The sequence below is a fragment of the Microcebus murinus genome, chromosome 6, assembly GCF_040939455.1.
Source record: "Microcebus murinus isolate Inina chromosome 6, M.murinus_Inina_mat1.0, whole genome shotgun sequence".
NCBI lineage: Eukaryota > Metazoa > Chordata > Mammalia > Primates > Cheirogaleidae > Microcebus > Microcebus murinus.
Genome location: NC_134109.1, coordinates 64098129 through 64119361, shown reverse-complemented (window position 1 = coordinate 64119361; position 21233 = coordinate 64098129). Strand labels below are relative to the sequence as shown.

Sequence of the window (21233 nt, the reverse complement as noted above, 5' to 3'; positions counted from 1 at the left end):
TAATTTATCTGAACATATCAGAGTCAGAAGCCCAATCCCCAATCCCATCTTCATTACATCTTGTCTTTTTAGGTCCAAAAAGGCGAGTTGTTCTTTTAATAAGAAAAATAAAAAACAATGAGGGCTTTTGCAGAGAAAGCCACACATAAAATCCTTTTTAACTAGCCAACCAGTTAACCATAATAGCAAATGCAGTCTAGCCTTTTGCTACCTGGTTGGACACTATGTATGTCATCTTATGTGACAGCATGGTATTTCTGAACAATTTTAATTAATTCATTCAACAAATACTTATTAAACACCTAATATGTGCCAGGAACAATTTCTGATGGTAGGGATATCTTTTATTAACAAACTCTGGTTTTAAAAAGGGACTGTTGTTAATGAGAGGCGTTAAGTGACATGCTCAATATCAAATGAAAAGCTTCTGGTGAGAGACAAAGAGGACATTACTAAAATCGAGATGATCTGATTCTCAGACATATCTTACTCACATACCTGATATGCTGACAGTTACATACCCAATTCATATAATTATCACAGCACGAAGGGGGCATGTTTATGATGGGAAGGTCATTTGTAATGTAAAATAAAATGGTCTCAGCATGTCCACTATGAGCAAGTGCTGAAACATTACCCATTTAATGAATATTAATTATATATTAATACCTATAATTAAATATATAAAAAGAACAATTGCTACCTAGGCTCTGTAAAGATACCACTCAGGAAGTAGTTTGATCTGCCATTTCAGTTATTTTAAAGCATTCTTAAATCTCCATGCCACAGATATTTGGATAACTTTGTTTTGGAAAGTGAAGGAGGGGATTTTATCACCCTCAAATGAGAACCAAACAATTACCTGTAGAATGGCAACCTCGTTACGAAGCTGGCTTTCTTGTTTTGTTGGAAATCTTAATTTGTCAATGATTTTAATAGCTACATCTCTTCCGGTTTTACGATGTTTTCCTTTAAAATAAAAAAGGGAAACATTAGTATAATGTTATTAAATATCATCCATATTAACAACAAAATTTACAAGAACATTTATAGGAATGATAAAAATGTTTCACTGGTTAAATCAACATTTATCCAGTGAAAGTGCTAAAGAGCACTGACACATATCTAGAAAGATTTCATTTCTTGGTTTCATTATTCTAAATCAAATATGTACTTTAAAATTAGCCACTAAAACACAAAAGAAATGGGGCATTAAAAGCTGTATGTATCAAGAGCCTGATTTTTTCTTATAAAAATATATGTTTTAGAGACAGAATATTGAACTGTTTAATAAAGAAAATATTCATATTACCAGCAAAAATGCTCCCTTAAGAAAAGTATAATTTTAAAGTCCTGATAAACTAATATATGTTATAGAGGAAAAATTAAAGTCTTGGCTCTCATACTTATTAGCTGTGTGACTTTGAGCAAAGGACTTAATCTTTCTGAATTTTAGGTTCTCCACTTTCAAGTGGCAGGGTTGTTGTGAAGATAAGATGAAGGAAGACATGTAAAATGCACAAAGTGCCAAGGTAACTATGCACACTTAAACAAAATGTTGGTTATCATCATCATCACATAATAGTCCCTTTACATACATTACACCACATTTAATTCTTACAGGTTCAATTCTTAAACCTTTTAGGGAGTCTATGGGACACCCAGAAGCTCTTAACTTCTACACTACTATATTGTAGTAGGTACAGAATATAGTAGCGTTAATTGAATTTGAAAATGTAAAATGAAAATGAATCTGAAAATGAAAATGGAAAATGCATCTAATTACTCAGACTTTTTGGTCACATACAAACTAACTGGAAATTCCATTCTTTCAACACTTATAATAAATCTAGTGTTCATTCATTCATCCTACATCCCACTCTCACTATTCCTTCTGACTCCTTCCACATGGCTTCCCTTCACCACCAAATTGCCTTGTATTCATGTTTTCTACTTCCTTAACATCACTCTTACTCTTTGACTCACTGAAATCTCTATTTCAACTCAGCCATTTTACTGCAACTATTCTCTTCAAGGCCACAGCTTCTTTTGCCTCTACTCCTCTGTCACTACAGTACTTGACCTCTCTTCTGAGACTCTGTGCTCAGCCACTTCATTCCATATGTGTCTGGTTTTATGTTTCAGTTTTCCTTGTGGAGGCGCCTCCTATGCCTGGTACTTCAATGTTAGATGTTCCAAATTATCTAGCACCTGCTGGTCTCTCTGCTCTCCTTTTTTACCCTTGCTTCTACTTATCCCATGCTCTAAGTACCATTATTTTTTCCCATGCAATTATTATACCATAGAGCAATAATCTATCTAACATTTCATTTCTCCTATTAGACTGTTATGCATTAATGAACAGTACAATGGTTGCTGGCTCACTGATAGGTTTTCCACGAAAAAAATCATCAGAGCATCTTATAAGAATCAAAGTAATTTGTAAAATAGTGTAGAACTTAATTAATTTTAAATTTAAAAGTATAATATTATATGATGGTAAATAAAATTGAGTAGGACACTGTGATTATTTCAGAGCAAAAGATAATTTGTTACTGATCATATTAAGGAACTGAAAGTTATGATGTCATTTTACAGGGCAGGTATAACATTAATTTTAAATGTTTCTCAAAGACTTGAAAAAGAAACTTAGTATATCACTTCAAAAATTAAAAAAATTCAAACCTTAATGAAACAGATACACTGTTAAAGGCATTAGAAAGGTAAAGGATTTTTCGCTTAGTAACCTGAATGAACTTCTACAGATTTGTGATCAAATATACTGAAAGATAATGGAACTAATTTTTTTATGCATACAGCTTCCTTGTTTTCCCAGTATGTTGTCTAAATAAACCAAACTGATGCAGTATCGTGTATAGTTTGTCTATATTTAAACAAAAGGAATTTTTCCAGAGTAGAAAATTTTCTCTTTCAAAATGGAAATATAGCCAAAATAGTGACTATCTCAAGAGAAATTTTTAAAAAGGTAAAACACAGAGTTACACACACACACACACACACACACACACACACACACACACAGACTTATATACATGTAGGTCTTGTCTTTTACGTTTTCCTAGAAATGTTACTTTGGCAAATACAGTAGCTAAAATTTTAAATTAATAGAAAATGCTTCGTGAATTAACCTACCTCCATAAACAATTCCAAACTGTCCAGAACCCAGTACTTCATCAGGAAAAATCTGATATACTGTGCTGATGTCCTATAGGCGCAAATCCAATGAAAAACAAAATCCAATGAAAAAACACCAGGTGGAACAAAACATCAGTCCTAATAAATTATATAATTTTATTAAATATAATATTATTAAACATTAAAACAATAAATTTAAAATGATAGATGAAATTTGCATCTTTAATTAATTTAATATTGCAATACTTTGAAAACTGTTTTGATCTTAAGTGGCAGAGGTTTTCTAATGGCCTTTCACATATGTTTCAATAGAGAGGAATAACAATTAAGACCATACAATGCAATTTATTATAAGTATTCAAAAAGGGATATGCTTTTTGAGATGGCTATTTAAAAATGTAATTAAATAATCATGGTTCCCAATCACATATCGGTGTGAGTCCTGATTCCCACCACTTCAACCTCTATGGCTGGAATGGAGAGGCTGCTCCCTTATTAGCCGCCCACGTGCAGATGAACCTAGACTGCAGCAACAGGAGGCTGAGCTACTGTGAGTGAGCTGGAGACCCTGCAGAAGAATGACAATCCAGTATGAAATTCTCATCTGGGAACTAGCTAAACGCTTCCATTTCTATCACTTCTGGAGGGAGGCAACACGTTCCAAATATCTAATCTTTTCTATCTGAAATAATAATTGCGGAATAAAGCATGATCTGATGATAATGCTCATGAAAACACAGCATAATACTTTTTTACTCAATGTATTCCTTTTACATTCTATCGTATTTTCTACCTATCCTTCATTCTTACACCCTGACTTTATTTGTTTAAAGTCCTTTTATATCAAGATGTACCCTCTGTAAATCCTATATACCCCTGATCTTTTCTTTTGTCTTTCCCCTTAGAAAACAACTACAAGTTGTCTCCATTCTGTGATTCCTTAAGAGGCCCTATAGGGTGAGTGAGTACAAGGCTGCCTGGGGACAAGAAAACATATCAACACCATTCCAGTATTCTGAGTCCAAGCTACTTCCTCTCAAAAGAGTAGGGTTCTTTAAACTTTCTCTGATAATTCAATGGCCCTCTCAGAACTTCAGTGGACAACAATGGCTGAGCAGGGTGGAACAACCCCACAGCTACCTGGAATTTTCCAAGAGGCTTAAAGAGTAACCTATATTTCCCGAAGTCTTGTCTGGCTAAGCGACAGCAACGAGAAGTTGCAGGTCTTTAGAAATCTCACGATTGACAGCACGGGAATTTATCTAAGCTTCACTATGAAGTTTGCCTAATTCTTTCTGATTCATCGTTGGCTTTCTGTTTAGTTTACGCCACTCAAGCAAAGGTTGTAAAGATATAGTAGTGATGAATAGAGATTCATGAAGTTTATATTTTTTTAAAATCTCATTAAAACATATAAATAAGGCTATAAAATGCTTTTTTTGATCATAATTGTACGAGGCAAAATAGAGCAAAAGGTCTATTGGAAGGAAAGGCCTTATACTTTTTGGCTACTTGCCATAGTGACAAAGTATAACAGAGAAAGCAAGCATATGAAGAATGTAATATATATATTTCATAATATGTCTGATCTATAATTTTCAAAAACTGAGCTAAAAGCATAGAGTTATGTGGCACAGGAGACTAGGGTGCTAGAATGTGGACCTATAAACTCTGATTTATACAATTTTCTTGAAGTCTCCTTAAAGGTACAAGTGACTGTAAAGAGCATTTACAACTAACTCCTTGTCATATGACAGCACTCCTAGGTAGCAACCAAGGAATGAGAACAATGGCATGTTTAAGCTACTCACACAAATCAAGGACTTTATTTTGTCTATTTATTTTACTATGTAACATCAAACATTAAAATTCCAGTACCAAAAAGGAAGAAAAAGGGAAAACATGAAAACTCAGGCATCTCATTATAATTACCTGAGATGAATATCTTTTGGCTCTACATTACAGAATATAGAAAAATCGCTAAACAAATCAATATAATGTAATGTTTCCAAAATCTTATGAAAAAATATCCAAATAGACCCTGTTTTATTTTCTGAATCTCTTATTTCTCAATAATCATATTACCAAGGTTTATATTAGTAGGTGCATACTTACCACATTTTCTTGAATCTGGCAATTTGATACTGAAATACTCACTGAAATATCTCCTGGAAATGCATGTTTAAAAATACACACACAAGAAGTCAGTGAGAGAGGTAATAGCAAAACAAGTAAATACATGCTTACAAATCATCATGCAGGACTGGTTTTAAATAAATCATAGCAATTAGAATTTTCTAGGAAAATGTCTATTAGAATATTTCTTTCCTTTTAAAATTACAGATTCACTTTGTACTTGCTTTTGAAAAATAATATTTTGTCAGTTTAGAGTTTGGAGTCTGGAAGACTTGGATTCAAATACAGACTTGGCTACTTTGCAGCTCTGGGATAAACTTAGGTAACTTAATCTCTTTAGACAGAGAATGAATTCCTCATCTGTAAAACAGGCAAATCATTAACATCCACCTGTTGGTATTGTGTTAGGCATTACAATAGTGATCTCATATAAAGTGCTTAACAGCAAAATATGCATATACATTCTATTAATATGTTTGATTGTAGAGATAAATAACAAAATTGTGATAGATCAAAATATAACACAGTATAATGTAAAAAGCAGGTTAATTCACAAGTTTCATTATTAATAACCATTATGAAATTTAAAATCACATTTTTATACAGATATTCCTCTAAAATTTCCTTTTAAAAATTCATCTTTAATATCTGATTCTGGTTGCATTTTGCCAAGTCTATCTCATTCTACCAATGAACAGAGATTTTTTTCCTGGGATAAGATAGTCAAGAGTTACCATGCACTCCACACATCAAATACTGCATAGAATACCAGGTTAAGTGGTTTTGGGAAAACATCAATTCAGATTAGCAAGTAGCAAGACTCTAGCATTCCATGTTAAGCTGAAGATGATTAGATTACTTCTTTTATAGCCAATAGCTATAGAGTTCTGTAATTGCCTAGTAGACAGTGTTTATATAAATTTATTAGAATTTTAATATATAATAAAGATAATATAATAGGATAATTTAACAAATGAAATATCTTAAGATTTGCAGCAGCTTTTATTTAGAGACCCTAAGTTTTCCAATAAACTAAATCATCCCTAAGGAGTCTTTCTCAATTCTGTTCTTGGGAAAGGCAGGACAGATGTTTCCTAAGCCAAGGGGAAGGCAGATGAGTGAGCTTTGATCTCGTTAGAAAACTGTCAGACTCACTGTGCAAGCTCGTTCCTGAACCCACGGACGAGCCCTTGGGAATGACGGGCATCAGGGCATGCTGGATGGCCATCTCCCACATCCTGGCCACATCTGCACCAACGCCACTGGTGAGGACACTGTTATTTGGTGGTGGGCTGGACGGATTGACCACATTCTCTCCCACATAATACACTACATTCGCTGTAGTGATTTCAAAACAATGAGGATTGGCCCCATTAGGAATTAAAGCTGAAGTTTTTGCTGGTTCCAGAGATAAAATTTCTGATAAAGGAATTTCCTATAAAGAGAGACTGTGCTAAGTGTAGTTTATCAAAAGTATATAAACTTTCAAATAAAATTCATGCCAGGAATATGTAAGAAATGACATTACAAATAACCATCACTTATTTAAAATAGTTTTAAACTATATAACGCAGACTATTACTAAACAAATTTCAAAAATACCTTTACTATAGAAAATCTTATCATTTCCTTTTTCTAGAAAATGCAGGTGACTTTTTTTTCACTATGTTCTTGTGGCAGAAATAAGTATGATTAAGAATAATGATTTTGAATCTTCATCAGAATCTCAGACTTAGGATATAAATGATAACTTTTATAACTGTGAGGTAAAATCACACTACTTTTGAAAGGCATTTAAGTAGATACAGCTGCTTTTAAATTTTAACTATTCTTTAAAAATTGAAATGAATTATGTAATTGAATTCAATACATGTTAATCTAATGATACTGCCAAGTGAATAGTTTAAGTGAAGAAAACCACAGAGATTGGTTTTAAAAATAAGTAGTTGTTTTTAAGACAATTTTGATATCAAAAAATTAACCACTATATTGTCTTCTAGGAATTATGGGCTAAGCAATCATGACTTTTAAAACAAAATTTTTAATTTTAGAATTGGTGAGGCTTTCTTTTGCTGTGACAGCTGAGTAAAGCGGCCATAGGATGTCAACTACACCCAAATCTGTATTCATTTAGAAGGAGCAAGTATCTACTGTTTTCACTACCAACTTCTTTTGAAGTTGCGTTTTACTGGTTGATAATTATGCCACATCTGTATTATTTAATGTAGAGGAACAGAACAAAAATCGCTGCCAGGTTTTTCTCTAGAGGAAAGTGCTCCTTATGAATGTTGGCAAGCATGCAGAAATCATACAATGTTTCTTAACCCTCAGCAATGTTCTGTATGCAATGGATCTCAGGAATTTACTTTTAGCTGATCTGTGACTGTGAATTTTCTCATTAATCACACATCTCTGCTAAAATAGTCAATTAATCATTCCCTCTCTTCCCCTCCCCACCATCCCACGGGACCAGAAAGCATTCCCCAGGGAAATGTGAAATTCACAGATGAATCAAGAGGTCACAACCTGATTCTAAAGACATTTGTAAACTATAGAGAAGAAAAAAATATCTCTTGGAGGAAGCACAAAAACAGTTATGTCTGTTGGATGTGTTTTGTATGTTTGATACTGTACACTGTCATAAGAGAGCAAGAGGAAGAATGAGACTACAAAGAAAAGAGCAAACTGTACCTTGTAGTACCTGCTTCCTGTGTCATTTTGGAAGAGGGTAATGCACTTGCTATCCAATCTCCAATAGTGCCGTTTCCGCTGAAACAGAAGTTAGATTCAGAATCTTTAAAAATCTTTAAAAATACCCCAGATTGATAAAATAAACACATTTTACCAGTGAGGACATAGGATCTGATGGTGGAAAGTGCATGTGCTTTGGACCAGGCAGATTAATGCTCGATTTTAGACTCTATATCCACTCAGTATCACTTAACTACTTGGCAAATGTAGTGTGATAAGTTTCTGCATCTAAGGCAGAGGGTTATGAGCAATAAACCCTCTGAAGTGCCTGGCACTTAGTATGTACATAGTAAGTATTAATAGAAAACACAATTTTTAAATTTATTTGACTGCTTTAAGAGCTAAAGGTGGATTTGTAGTCCATAATAAAACAAGACTTACTTAGTAGGAGATATAGTGTTTATACATGTTTGCTATTTTAGGACATAAGCAATGCCACGCTGATCCACCTAAGTATGCTGGCTTCCATTAGAGATGGAAGAATTCTGAATGTTACAATAGAACTAAAAAATATTTTGTTGGATGAAAAGGTTGACTCCAAGACAACAACTTAACAAAATCAGAGAGATGTATCGAACCACTAACTCCACCTTCTCTCCATCTCACTATAGATCTAACTACTATGATTTGGTGATTAGGTTCTTATTTATTCTAGGTATATCTTTCATGATTCCAGGGTGTGTGTGTGTGTGTGTGTGTGTGTGTGTGTGTGTGTGTTTTGATCTTTTTAGGCCCCAAAGCCCTATTATTCTTGGTTTCTTCAACAACTAATCTTAGATGAAACATATTAAATTTACTTTAAAACTTTATACCACATTTAGGAAGAACTAGGTGGTGTTCAATTGAGTCCTACATTAAGTTATGCAAGTCTTTTCTCTCCAGCAGAGAAGGTTGAGATTATAGATAGATTAATTGGGGTAAAGGTCTCTGTTTATCTAAAGAAATGACAGAGATCCTATACATAGGAAGAAATGAAGAAAGCGCTACCAACAACTGAGAAATCAGACATCACCAATCATTAATTAGTTTAACTTTGAAACATGAATCAAGTTTTTCTCTCTTACATACATACCTAACCTCATTCAACAACTATTAGGAAAATCTGGAGAAATGAACAGACTCACATAAAGTATACGATTACTACATTCCTGAATGGGTCAGTTCTTAGGTGAACACTTAATTAAGGATGTAAGGTGTACACAATAGTTACCACTGTTTTTTCTCTCCCTAAAAGGTAGTTTATTTTAAAATTCTAAATAACTGAGGAGCCCTGTGAAAGCACATACTGAGGCTTTCACGTCTGCTGTAAAATGACAGGTAGACATTCAAGTTGTTTGGAGATGATCTCAAGTAATCACGGTAAATGATTCTGTTTGCCTTAAATTGCACTCTACAGTTTTTCGAACTCTACTGCTCAGACACCCAGAGACTGTGACGGGCTCCACCTGGCCTACACCATGCCTGTGCTGAGGTTGACTCCCAGTAACTCAGCATCCCACAGTCCCCACAGGGCAGCAGCAACTCCCCTAATAAAGGCTAGCAAGGAAAGAGACAATCGCTCGCTGTGGGTCTTACCAGAGCATCCTTGCTGGTGTAGTGGACCATCCATCCTTCTTTCATGACTGTGCTGCTTTTCCTCTTCGTGTGTTTGACAGACTGCACTACCCTCATGAGTGGAATATTGTTGCTTGTCGATGGACTTGAAAAGTCAAAATATTTTAGGAGAAATGTTTTCAGGTACAGATATTCTTTTCATGCATAAAAATCTTATTTCAGCTACTCCAAAGTGACAGTCAAAAAAATTCACATCCCATTTTAGTGAAATGTATTGTCAGATCTCTATGGCTCAGAAAGTGGGTTACTCTGAATAGTTACAGGCACTTTATTTGTACACTTTAAGTAATCTCAAGGCTGGGTAAAAAGCACCTTAGTTTTCAGGTTGAACTATATGGTGTTCAGTTTTCAGGTAAACATCAGGCAGATTACCGTCTTAGTATATGAGGTCACAGCATACCGAATCACACGTACAATCTTATCTGCTCATTTATTATATGTTACAGGCACAGTATCAATCATTTATAGACTATATTATTCCAAATGAATTTCAGTCTTTGCATAATTTCATAAAAATTAGAATCTGCTGTTTAAACTTTTATGTAATTATTGCTCATGCAGTTATGCTGATCTTTCTGCTCTTTATCCCCTCCTCCCTTCCCTCTTTGTCTCTTTTCCTCTCTGTCTCTTCTTGTCTTCTTCTGCCCCTCCCAGACACCCCCCCATGCATATATGTAAGCACCTCCCCCCATGCAAACCTTTTGTTACTAAAGAAATATATATCTTCAAAAGACAGCTGTGTCATAAGACTAATATTTTCCAGTATTTTAAAAATGTTATTAAGCCATTAAATGGAAAAAAAACCTCAATCATTTTTTTGCTTTACTTTAATGAACAATTTCAGTTTGTCAATAAAAATGGCATTTATAAAATGGACACAAAACTTTTAATATGCCTTATAATATGAATCAGAACATTTTCTGTAAAGGGCCAGGTAATAAATACTTTGGGCTTTGCAGAATACCTAAATCTAACATAGTGGTGCAAAAGCAGCCATAGGCAACATGAATGGGCATGGCTATGTTCCAATAAAACTTTACAGGACAGGCAGCAGTCCAATTTGGCCTGGCGGCCCCACTGTGCCAACTCCTGATATGAAAAGTGGGGATTATCTAGTAGTGAAAGTATATAAAAATGTAGATAATTAGATAATAGATATAAAATTATGTATACAACTAAAATAAAACCAAGAACAGTGAAGTGTAGACAGACCATGATGTTTGTAATAGGGGCCAGCAATAAAACAGATGGTGTCTGCTGAGGTCAATCTTTGATCTTTGTAGTTCCATGCATTGAGCTATGAATGAATATGAACTTGGTAGTAAGCTTGCAGATGGCAAATATGAGTATCCCTCTCATGCAAAAGAAAACAGACCAATGAACGAGGTGATGCTAGGAAAGGATGCCAATGACACTTCTCCCAGGGAATCCTGATCTCCTAACTCCAAAGGCTTTTATCTACAGTACATAGCTTACTTATAAGATATTAAACATGCACTCTAAATTTCCTTTACAGAAAAGAATAAAGACCACATGAGGTTCCATTGTTTGACTTAGGCTAGGAGTGCTGCTCTCACCTGATGGTCCTATTGGAGTCCTCGTGGTCGGGGTCTGGATCCTGCATTTCTCCACTGTCATTCTGGCATTCTGCCATCGCCATCTCAGCATCTTGGACCATTGCCTCTTCCATGTCATCCATGAGCCCACTGTTTCTTTCACTGTCATTGTCATCACTCCCTTCTTCCATGACCACATCAGACTCTGCTCCAGGGCTAAGCAAGTCTAGAAAATTATTTTGAACCATGAAGATAAGCCTGAAATCCTGAAGCCAAGGCTTAAGAGAAAGTTAAGCAATCCAAATCAAATCAATTGGAAACCCTAAAAATAGCAGCCCTGTGAAGAATGTATCTTTTCTTTCACTTACCCTTTCTATTTCAGTTCATAAGTATCTGACTTTGTGAGAGTTCGAATATGTAATTTTGTAGGTAGATGCTTATGTCTCATGTCCCTAAGCCTAAAAACATGAAACGCCTCAGGAGGAAGCCCAGTGTAGGATAGAAGTAAAGTGGCAGGGGGTAAAATGATCCCAGGTACAAATGACCCAGAAACTGATCATATTTTAGTACCAAAGCCCTGGTGGGAAAAAGAAATATATAAGATGAAGAAAACTTTCACATGAAACAAGATTCAAGGTCACTGATTCTTACAGTAAGTTTTAAAATCACAAATCCCAATATATTAAATTGTTCACATACATACAGCTTTTAAATACCTAAGACACTTGATAATTGAAATTATTTGAACCCTGTCATTATGTAGTTGATGGTAATGCAAAAAAATTATAATTACTAATGCAAAGCACTCATTTTAAAATTAGAAAATAGACTGATCACAGATCCTAGCCTGCCAAGCTTGGAAAATTCACATTTTACCAGATTTTTCTGACTATATGGGAAAATGCAATTTCAAAGTAATCAATGACATCAAAAACTGCTCTGTTTCCCCTTAGTTATAGTTATCAAGTAAGTATATACTGACATTCCCTGGACTTGAATATCATATGCCATAGAAAGTAGGAAGATTGCCAAGCTTTCCATTTGATAGCTAGTTCATGAATCTCCAAGCCAGAAACCAGTATTAAAATGTTTTCCTGGAGAGCTCTCTTTTCTTCTTCTTCTAGGTATAATATATATTTCTCCTGGAGAAGAATGTTCTAAAACAAAGACAGTCATTTGTTCTTCAGCTTTTTAGTAACATAAAAACTCAATTTGTTCCTCTGGTCATCTACAGCCATTTTTCTTTCCAGAGGAATTGGATAACTGGTATCAGACGGAAGGTATAAAGTAGCCCACTATCCATGGAAAAAGTCTGAAATTCTAAGTGAAATATTTTGGTATCAACCCATTAGAATACTACCTGAGAAGAAAAACTGAGCCATTCCCTTAAGATATGGCATTTTTCTTTCTTTCTTTTTTATTTTTATTTATTTATATATTAATTTTAGAGTATTATGAGGGTACAACCATTTTGGTTACATTTGATGTCTTTGCCTCACCGAAGCAAGGGTTAGAGGCATGGCCTTCCCCTCTGCAATGCTCACCATGTCCTTTAGTTGTGATTTTACCTCCCCCAACCTCCTAATCCCTGGAGAATATTACTACCATGTAAGCACCATTTTTCTTAGGCGTCCATCCTTCAAAGTTAATTTATGGAGTTGTAGTTTTCCCAAAGCAATGTTCCCAAATATTAAAAAACAGTTTTTTTTTTAATTGGCAAACTTAAAGTTCATTTTATTAAGGATGCTTGGAATGAAGACAGAGGAAAAGAGACTGAGACCTATAACTTGTAGGTGTCCCAACAACTCCCACATTTCTAAACAAACTAGGATAGGAGTATAAAATGAGAAAGCTGGGAAAGAAATTATGGACATTCAACTTTTCAGTACTAGCTGTTTATCGCATAAAGATCAAGAAAGTCTCTCTGTTTTTTTGTTGTTGCTGTTAATTTGTTTGTTTTATCAAAACTCAGTGGATGCTTTTCTACAGTAAAGTAGAACAAACTCTGGCCACAATTTACTTTGGGCTGGAATAGTTGCTTTTCTAGAGTAAAAAGGAGAACAAACTCTGGCCATAGTTCATTTTGGGCTTGGTCTGAAGTATCTCAAACCTCCCCACCCCCACCAAAAAAAAACAAAAACAAAAAAACAAACAACTAAAAACCCTGCTAAATCATAATTGCCACCCTCTCTAATAGGGAGAAAGCATAGACATAATTGATGATCTTTTACCCACCTCCATTAATGGTCACTTCGCCGAGGCAGTTGTTTGGGACTTTTGGTGCACAACGTTTATGACAGTTGAATCTGCAATCTAGTCTCAGTGATGTTTAAACAAAACAAAACAAAAACCAGGAATTCATTAGAAAGAGAAGTTGCAAAACAAAAAAATAGTAATTTCAGCCGGATGAGGATTAATTCAAGGGTCAAAGCTGGGCTGGTGACAAATATTTGGTGACAGGATCATCCTTACCTTTGCACTGCAAGCCCTGCCTGAAAAGCCCCTTGAGAAGCTTCTTGCAGTACTGGCACACCGTGGGCCGCGTGTAGGAGTGGATGACGAATGTGTGCGGTACTTTCACTTTAGACATCAAAATCTTGTCCAGCTGAATTGGTCGCCCAATGTATGACTGAGAATTCGACCTCTTCTCTCGACCAATGAATGACTCAGATGGTGACTTTTGCTACATGTTTGAAAAACAATAATGGACAGTAAGATGTAAGAGACCACATGATCTATATATTTATATATTCCTAAATCTCATTTCACTACTGTATTTAATGGTTTTGTCCTTAAGAATGTGAGCGAAATGATGTGTTTCTGTTAATACATATAATTTATCCCTCTCCCCTATTTCTTATTTGTGTTATCTTGTTTGTATAGTCTGAAAAGAAAAGAATTGATATGAATATTTGAACCTGATTTCTAGGTCTTTCAAATATTTTTTGCTTTTAAAAATTAATTAATTTTAACCCAGAAATAGAAAGTTGAGAGTAAACAAAAATGGTAATGGTCCTTAATCCAACTGCACATATTACTTCATTGGCACTTTCTAGAGTATTACATGCACATAGTTAGAAAATGCAAGCAGCTCAGAAGGACAGAAAATGAAAAGTAAATGCACCCCATTTGCCTTGGAAAGTACTTCATCTGAAAAAGGCCTACAGTTCCTTTAAATTCCCTCAAAAATATGGTTTTAAATTATTCCTCAACCATATAACAATTAGAGATTAAAATTATACTATCATTTTTATTATTGAAAAACACAGGAACAAACAAACTATATAAGACACACCAATATTGGTGTTTAGGTTATAATTATATCTCTGAGCACTCTTGTCTCTCATTTTGTAGTTATTTAATCAGCCCAGTATACAGATTTTATATAGATTTAATGGAAATTAACTGTATTTTCAATGGTTTTGGATAATTTCATGGTACCTCTGCATATTGTGGAAATGTGTAGGGAATCATCAGAATAAATATATTATGGACTCATAAGAATAAAAAATAAATCAAATTATTTTTTAACAGTTATTGTAATTAAATTAAATGTCTCATTTATTAAGCTCTCACTCTATAGTAACAACTGTGTTAGGTACCTTAAAAGATAGTTGAATCATCTAAGCTCATAAAATTTATATATATTTCTTTGGGTAAAATGCTAGGAAATAGTGGAGCCAAAACATGAACCTACATTTGTTTGCCTCCAGAACCCTTGTACTATCACCTTATTCAGTTAATTTCTAATTTGAACCGATTACTGATAAGAGAAGAAATAAATCATATTTGCATATAATTTCCATCCCTTTCATTCCCTATCTGCACCAAAAGATAATACTACTACTTATTATCAGAGGGTGAAACTTTCATTTGCAGTTTCACTAGCTGCAGTAAAAAGAAATTTGAGATGAGGTTCTACATAGAGATATTATGTCTACAGTAAAAACCACAATTCCAATTCTATAAAGAAAAACTATAAAGCATAATTATTCTGGAAAGGCTCAACTCTTTTCCAGAGAAGTCCAGGAAGCTTATAAAGATGGACCAAAGGTTTGCTAAACTAGAATCATGAATATATCAAATAAATATCTTTAATGGAATTGAAAGATAATTAAATCCACAGGATTAGGTCCCTGTTCAGTGTCCTTTAATAGCTACATCCAATGAGCCACTTTTAAGCAGACATTAAAATGAAAGTGATATTTTTCCATATTTGGAAAGTTTCAACACTCAGAATAAAAGATGACCTGATGTCACACTTTTTTAGCAGACTTAAAATGTTCTCAGATTTGGAAAATCCTATGAAAAGTTGGCCAAATCACTGTGCAGTTATCTTCCTTAAGATAATTGATTCCAGGTTGTGCTAACAGAGCCAGTTTGACACAAGAGTATTTACTATAGCACAGAGCAAACTTATTAGAAAAGCAATAGGAATCTAGTAAACTGAACTTTTTCTTCTCATCCAACATGGTTACATTCACATAAATACTGCCATAAACTACAAGAACCAGAACTATTCTTGAGAAACCATTTCACTTATTGCCCTGAAGTCAGGATTATATAAAAAATTTTAAAATACTATAAGTTCAGGAAAATGATATTTGGCTGTCACTCTGTAGCCCAGAGACTATACTTGGCACAGAATAACATAATTTATAGTGTAAGAAATTAAGACTTTAATAGCATTAATAAAGAGTACCCTCCTGTCATTAATGACATTTTAAAATTTAAAATCATCTAGTAACCCTACTAGAAATAATTAGCATAATCTTTTCTTATAGTCCCAAATATAATTAATCATTTTCAATATGGCCTATATATCTAAATTAAAAAGTAAAACTTTAAAATCTTGAGACAGGGTGCATGTATGGTAATTTCTCATGTAGAAATTGATTTACTGCTGGAAGGAGATTGTTTTAATTTATTAAATAACAAACACCTTGGGAAAGGGAGAGTGAAGAAGCAGTCTGAAGCTTTGTTTGCAGTATTTAACTGTACATTTCTGAGTGTGTACACACATGTATTTGCATGTGCTTTCCCTGTCATGCAGCAAATCTAAAACGCCAGGACAAAAAAGGAAGACTAGGTAACTAACTAATGATTTACTAAGTGCTTATGGGGTATTTATTTATTCTTCAATTATAATGTAAAACAAGAGTTTTGTTGATATATAACAGAATAAGGCCATTACCCTGTAATATACATTTATCATTATTTACATAATGTTTAAGAACCATCATTTCTATAATCCTGCAATCACTTCTTTATAGATATTTCTAATGATGTGAGCACAAACCAAAAACTAAGGATTTCCAGAATCAGAGACAGTTTTTATTAATAATTAATATTCAGTTATTATTTTAAGCAAAAAATTCAATTATTATGTGAAATTTTGTTTGAAGGCATATACACCATCATGCATAATTATGCTATTTTTTGTTTGATGTATCAAGTTACAGAGTAGGCAAAAATTCATAAATAAGTATTAATAATTTTAAAGGACATAGACACTTTAAAAAATTTCTTTGATCTTTGACCTTTAAGATAACTTCAACATAAAACTAGATAGTAATTCAAAGCATAATGTTGACAGAAATAACCAGACATTTTTGTATATAATAAATTATCATACAAAGTAAAGATTTCATTATATGTAAATGTTATGTATTATATAAACTTTATATGTTTATTATATATAAACAAAGTTTAAATTCTTCATTAACTTTCTTGTCTGCTTATTATACATTTAATTATAATGTGTACATTACTTTAGAGTTTTAAGTAAGACCTTTCTTTAAAGTTAACTCTAGTAAAGAGAAATTCTTCCATACCCATCAACACCACTAGTGAAGGTTATACTAGGTTTATTGGGTTAACTAAATAGTGTTGAAATCAATTTCCACTGTTACTTGCTATTCCAGTTTGGTCCCATGTATTTGGTGAACTAGGGCAATCTGCATGCAGAAGAATTATTTTTTTATGGGAATAGGAGGAAAGTTGAAATGCTTTGGAAAGAACAGCTACATTTTGTTTTATTCTGCTTTGTTAACATGTTCATAGAAAAAAAAAAAAGGATCAAAATTTGAGTAACATTTAAAATTCCCTTCTCCGGAAGCACATGTAGAAGAATAAACTTCTAAATTACATTTTTATATTAGACATGGGCCCTGTGAATTGTCCTTTTGCTCACTGGAGAAGTTTGTATCAAATTACAGGTGTGGAACTTTTGTGAGATTTGATACAGCTGTAAAACATGGTATTGGGATAGATGCATGTAAATGATTTGATTTGGCAAATCACAGATGATGAAAGATATAAAGGTCTGTTTTTCTGTTCTCAGTGTAAGACATACCATATCATGGATGAGACAGAATAAGAGAAAAGAACAATGATGAAAGTTGAATTTTAAAGACAGGAATAGAGATTAAATAGAATAAAGATTATAGAGATCAAATTTTTATTTAAAGTCTGTAGTTTTAGAAGCATCTGTAACATTCTTATACAGATAGTGTTTCATTTGAAATTACTGTCAAAGTTAGAACTCTATGCACTGAACACCTACTTAGACAACACGGATACTCTTCTAGAGATTGAATTTGTTTTATAACCTGGTATGCTAAATTAATGACTCAGCAAGTTGGAACCTTCCCAGGAAACGATTGCTTAGATTACATTATGGAAACTCTAACTGCCAGCATGTCTTTAAACATTTAACAGGACTGCAACAATTTCCTAACAGGGTATATTCCACTTAGCAGTTCAAAATGAACTCTCTTCATTAGTTAAGCTAGAAAACAGAGGAGAACTGTTTCTTTTACTTGTGGTTTGCTTATTGCCACTCATGTAAAAATCAAACATAAAATTTCCTGAGATAAAAGATACTTATAAAAAACATGGTTCAAATGAAAACTTCTTCAGCATTAAAATATTTATGTTTATCAACTAAAATTTATTTCATAGCCCCATAGTATCTGGATTTGGGGAGACATAAACTCACCTTAAGTTTAAGAGAGATAGAAAAGTAGAGAATATTTTACCATATTATACATATATATATATATATATATACACATACATACACACACATATATATGGACATCTCTTTATAAATCTGTCTGAATCACTAGACAATAAACTGATAAGGGAAAGACAATGTCTTAATCATATTTGTGTTCTATTAATGGAAAGAAGCATCTGGTACATGATAACAGTAAGCATTGTTTGACCTGAACAGCATTTATGTTTCCAAAAAGTAAATGCATAAGAATAATGGATGAGACATTTCAATAGTTATTCAAAATAAAGACTATAAATTTTTAAAATTTAATGCTACATGAGTCATAACTTTTAAATAGTCTCTTTACCAGATTTCACTTTAAGAGAAAACAACTGAGTAAGGAATTTTTCTCATTGCAACCACTTCTTTGTACATGTCTGCCTGGCTCCTTACCTCTACGTGAATACAAAATCTATGCAAAACTCTTCTGCTCTAGAGAGAGGGGCAGCAAGCTCAAAACCTAAAGGCTGTAAATATTAAGGGGATATTAAAGGGATATTAAGGGATGCAATTATTAAATATTAAGGGGATATAAAAGAGTGCAATAGGGAATGATGGAGATATAGTAAATTGGGGGGTGGGGTGAGCTCAGTGTAAAAAGGATGGCCACTGCACAAATATCGCTAATAGCTGCCATGCGAGTATGTAAGTGCAGTATTGCCAGACCTTTTAGTTTTTCAAACGAAGCAGTAAATCTAGGTGTATTAGGAAACAACTTTATCAAAATGTTAGCAATTTGGAAAAAAAAATAGCAACATTGTGCAAGTCAACTTATCTAGGGACTATATCTGGTCCATGAGGAGTCTGAGATCTTTGCACTAGATAACTCTGGAAAACACTTTTTACAACCTTTATATGTGCCAAACTCATTTCATAGCACTTTACATGCATTAATCCATTTATACATCATGACTATTATTAGTATGATCCCCATTTTACACATGTGGAAAACGAATCACAAATAGGTTAAATCATTTGCCCAAGATCGCATAGCTTATAAGTAGCAGAACTATGAACTCATGAAGTCTTCCCCCACATAAGAATTCCTGTCTCCTTAGACCCTCCCCAGCTTTCACATTCTTTAATTTTATGCTAATATAGAAAATAGCAAATATTTTCTTCCCCTCTGCCCCCTACCATTTAGTCAATAAGGAAGACATAAGAGACATTGAGAATAATCAAATAGTAGTGTGTTCTACATGCCAAAATGAAATGAAAAATATCATGAACCTCTTAACCTTCACCTAGAGAAGATACTTTTAACCAGCTTGTCTGTGCTCAGAAGACAGCATCTGAGTCATGCATGTTTTCTAGAACACAATAACTAGCTGAGTAAACAGTTTCTATTGTACAAGCATCACTTGGTTGGCTGCCTATTTTCCTATTCTAGGTGCTATTATGCTTAGAAGATACTAGCACAACTGTGCACAAACAGAACTAACAAAATAGTAATCCTTTATGCCAGAAGTTTTAAGACCTAGCATTTTGGACTATCATACAAAGAACAGTACAGAATAACACCTTAAGACTGTTCTCTCCTAATGGCATCAGGATAGGTCTCTCTAATTTAACAAGTGTCTGCTGGGGCAAATCCTACATGAAGGCCCAATTCAGATGCTACAGGACGTAAAAACCAGTAAATAGCATTCTCAGAAGGCCATGAGTTTGCTATCCAGTACAATCTGAGACACAACATAACCCTTATCATTGACCTTTATATTTGCTCTTCCCCTCTTTTTGTGTAGATGGTTTGTTCTTATTCTTCCGATCACCTTCTCCAAGAGGCCTTAAGACCACCTGACTTACTGGCTCCCTCCCCATCCTCTGTGACTCTCCATCATATTATCATTTTTCCTCCAGAATCGTTACTGCACCCTGCAACTGTTTTATTTACCTATTTGATTAATGGTTTTTTATCTCCCTCCAATAAAACATAAGTTTTGTTTTGTTCATCATTGTGTCACTGATTTGTGGATACTTTCTCACACAGAGTAAGTGCCAGTATATACGAAGGTGTGAAGAAAAGATAACCCATATCCATGGTATAGGCTAGGGGTCATTCAGAAAGGGGCTTTCGTCATGAAAACACATTGTGTGATCCCAAAGTAAGTCTTGCCATGCAATTACTATGTTGGGTATTTATTATTAACAATTAAAATTTTGTTCAGGACAACTCAGTCCTCCCAATCCTCAAACTGCCTACAGATTTCTTTTATATACTCTGAAACTTGTTTATCCCACTTAGGATAATTATCTAACTCTTCCATAGTTGCTGCTAGTAAAACATCACTGTGAATGCTCAGTCTGAGACTGACTGCTGAATCAAAACAAACAAACAAAAAATCACCTTCCAACAACACTTACATGAACATATTACCTCTCACAAGAGGAGTCGGGGATTTTCCAGCATAGAGAAGCTCTTTGGCAACAGAAAAATATGAAATATGAAATGGAGTTCACATAGGAACAAACACGTTTCTAGACCCTATAATTCAGTGAGTAGAGGGTAGCATATTTGGTGAGTTTCAAATTGTTTGGTGCTATTCTGACTCTACATCCTTTGAACAACCTACCCAAACCCTTAAATATACAGCATAAATAAAAGCTAATCAATACTTTTTCAAAACAGTGGGCAGCCCCCCCAAAAAGTGTGCCCACTGCTTAGTAGTTGACAGATGCTGCATTTTACAGTGGAGAATCCATTTCTTAATGTTTGCAGAATTCGTGAAAGCTTTCAAAGTAATAACATATATAATCTCTTATTAAAAATGTAAGGTAGGCTAGATGTGCTGAGTGCTGAAATAGTCGTGGAAGTTACATTAACTTTCTTCTTGCTTCACTTTTTGAGTAAACAGAAATGAAGGGTAAAGTAACCTTACTATTTTCTTAAGTGATCCACCCTTTTCAGGGAAAGCATCAGAACTGTTCAAGAATTGTGGCAAATTACATGCACTGTTCTT

General features: G+C 34.0%; 1 protein-coding gene across 2 annotated transcripts in view; it reads right to left on the bottom strand.

The window, feature by feature from the left end:
* The window catches only part of PRKD1 (protein kinase D1), a 292389-nt gene that overhangs the window by 40156 nt on the left and 231000 nt on the right, over positions 1-21233 (bottom strand). For both annotated transcript variants that reach the window (XM_020285846.2, XM_020285847.2), the window contains 9 exons: positions 13686-13896; positions 13449-13526; positions 11235-11439; positions 9619-9742; positions 7984-8061; positions 6448-6727; positions 5272-5324; positions 3154-3226; positions 863-969 (listed from right to left, as the gene is read on the bottom strand). In XM_020285846.2, the coding sequence (XP_020141435.2) occupies positions 863-969; positions 3154-3226; positions 5272-5324; positions 6448-6727; positions 7984-8061; positions 9619-9742; positions 11235-11439; positions 13449-13526; positions 13686-13896 (1209 nt within the window). The remainder of the gene's footprint in view (positions 1-862; positions 970-3153; positions 3227-5271; positions 5325-6447; positions 6728-7983; positions 8062-9618; positions 9743-11234; positions 11440-13448; positions 13527-13685; positions 13897-21233) is intronic.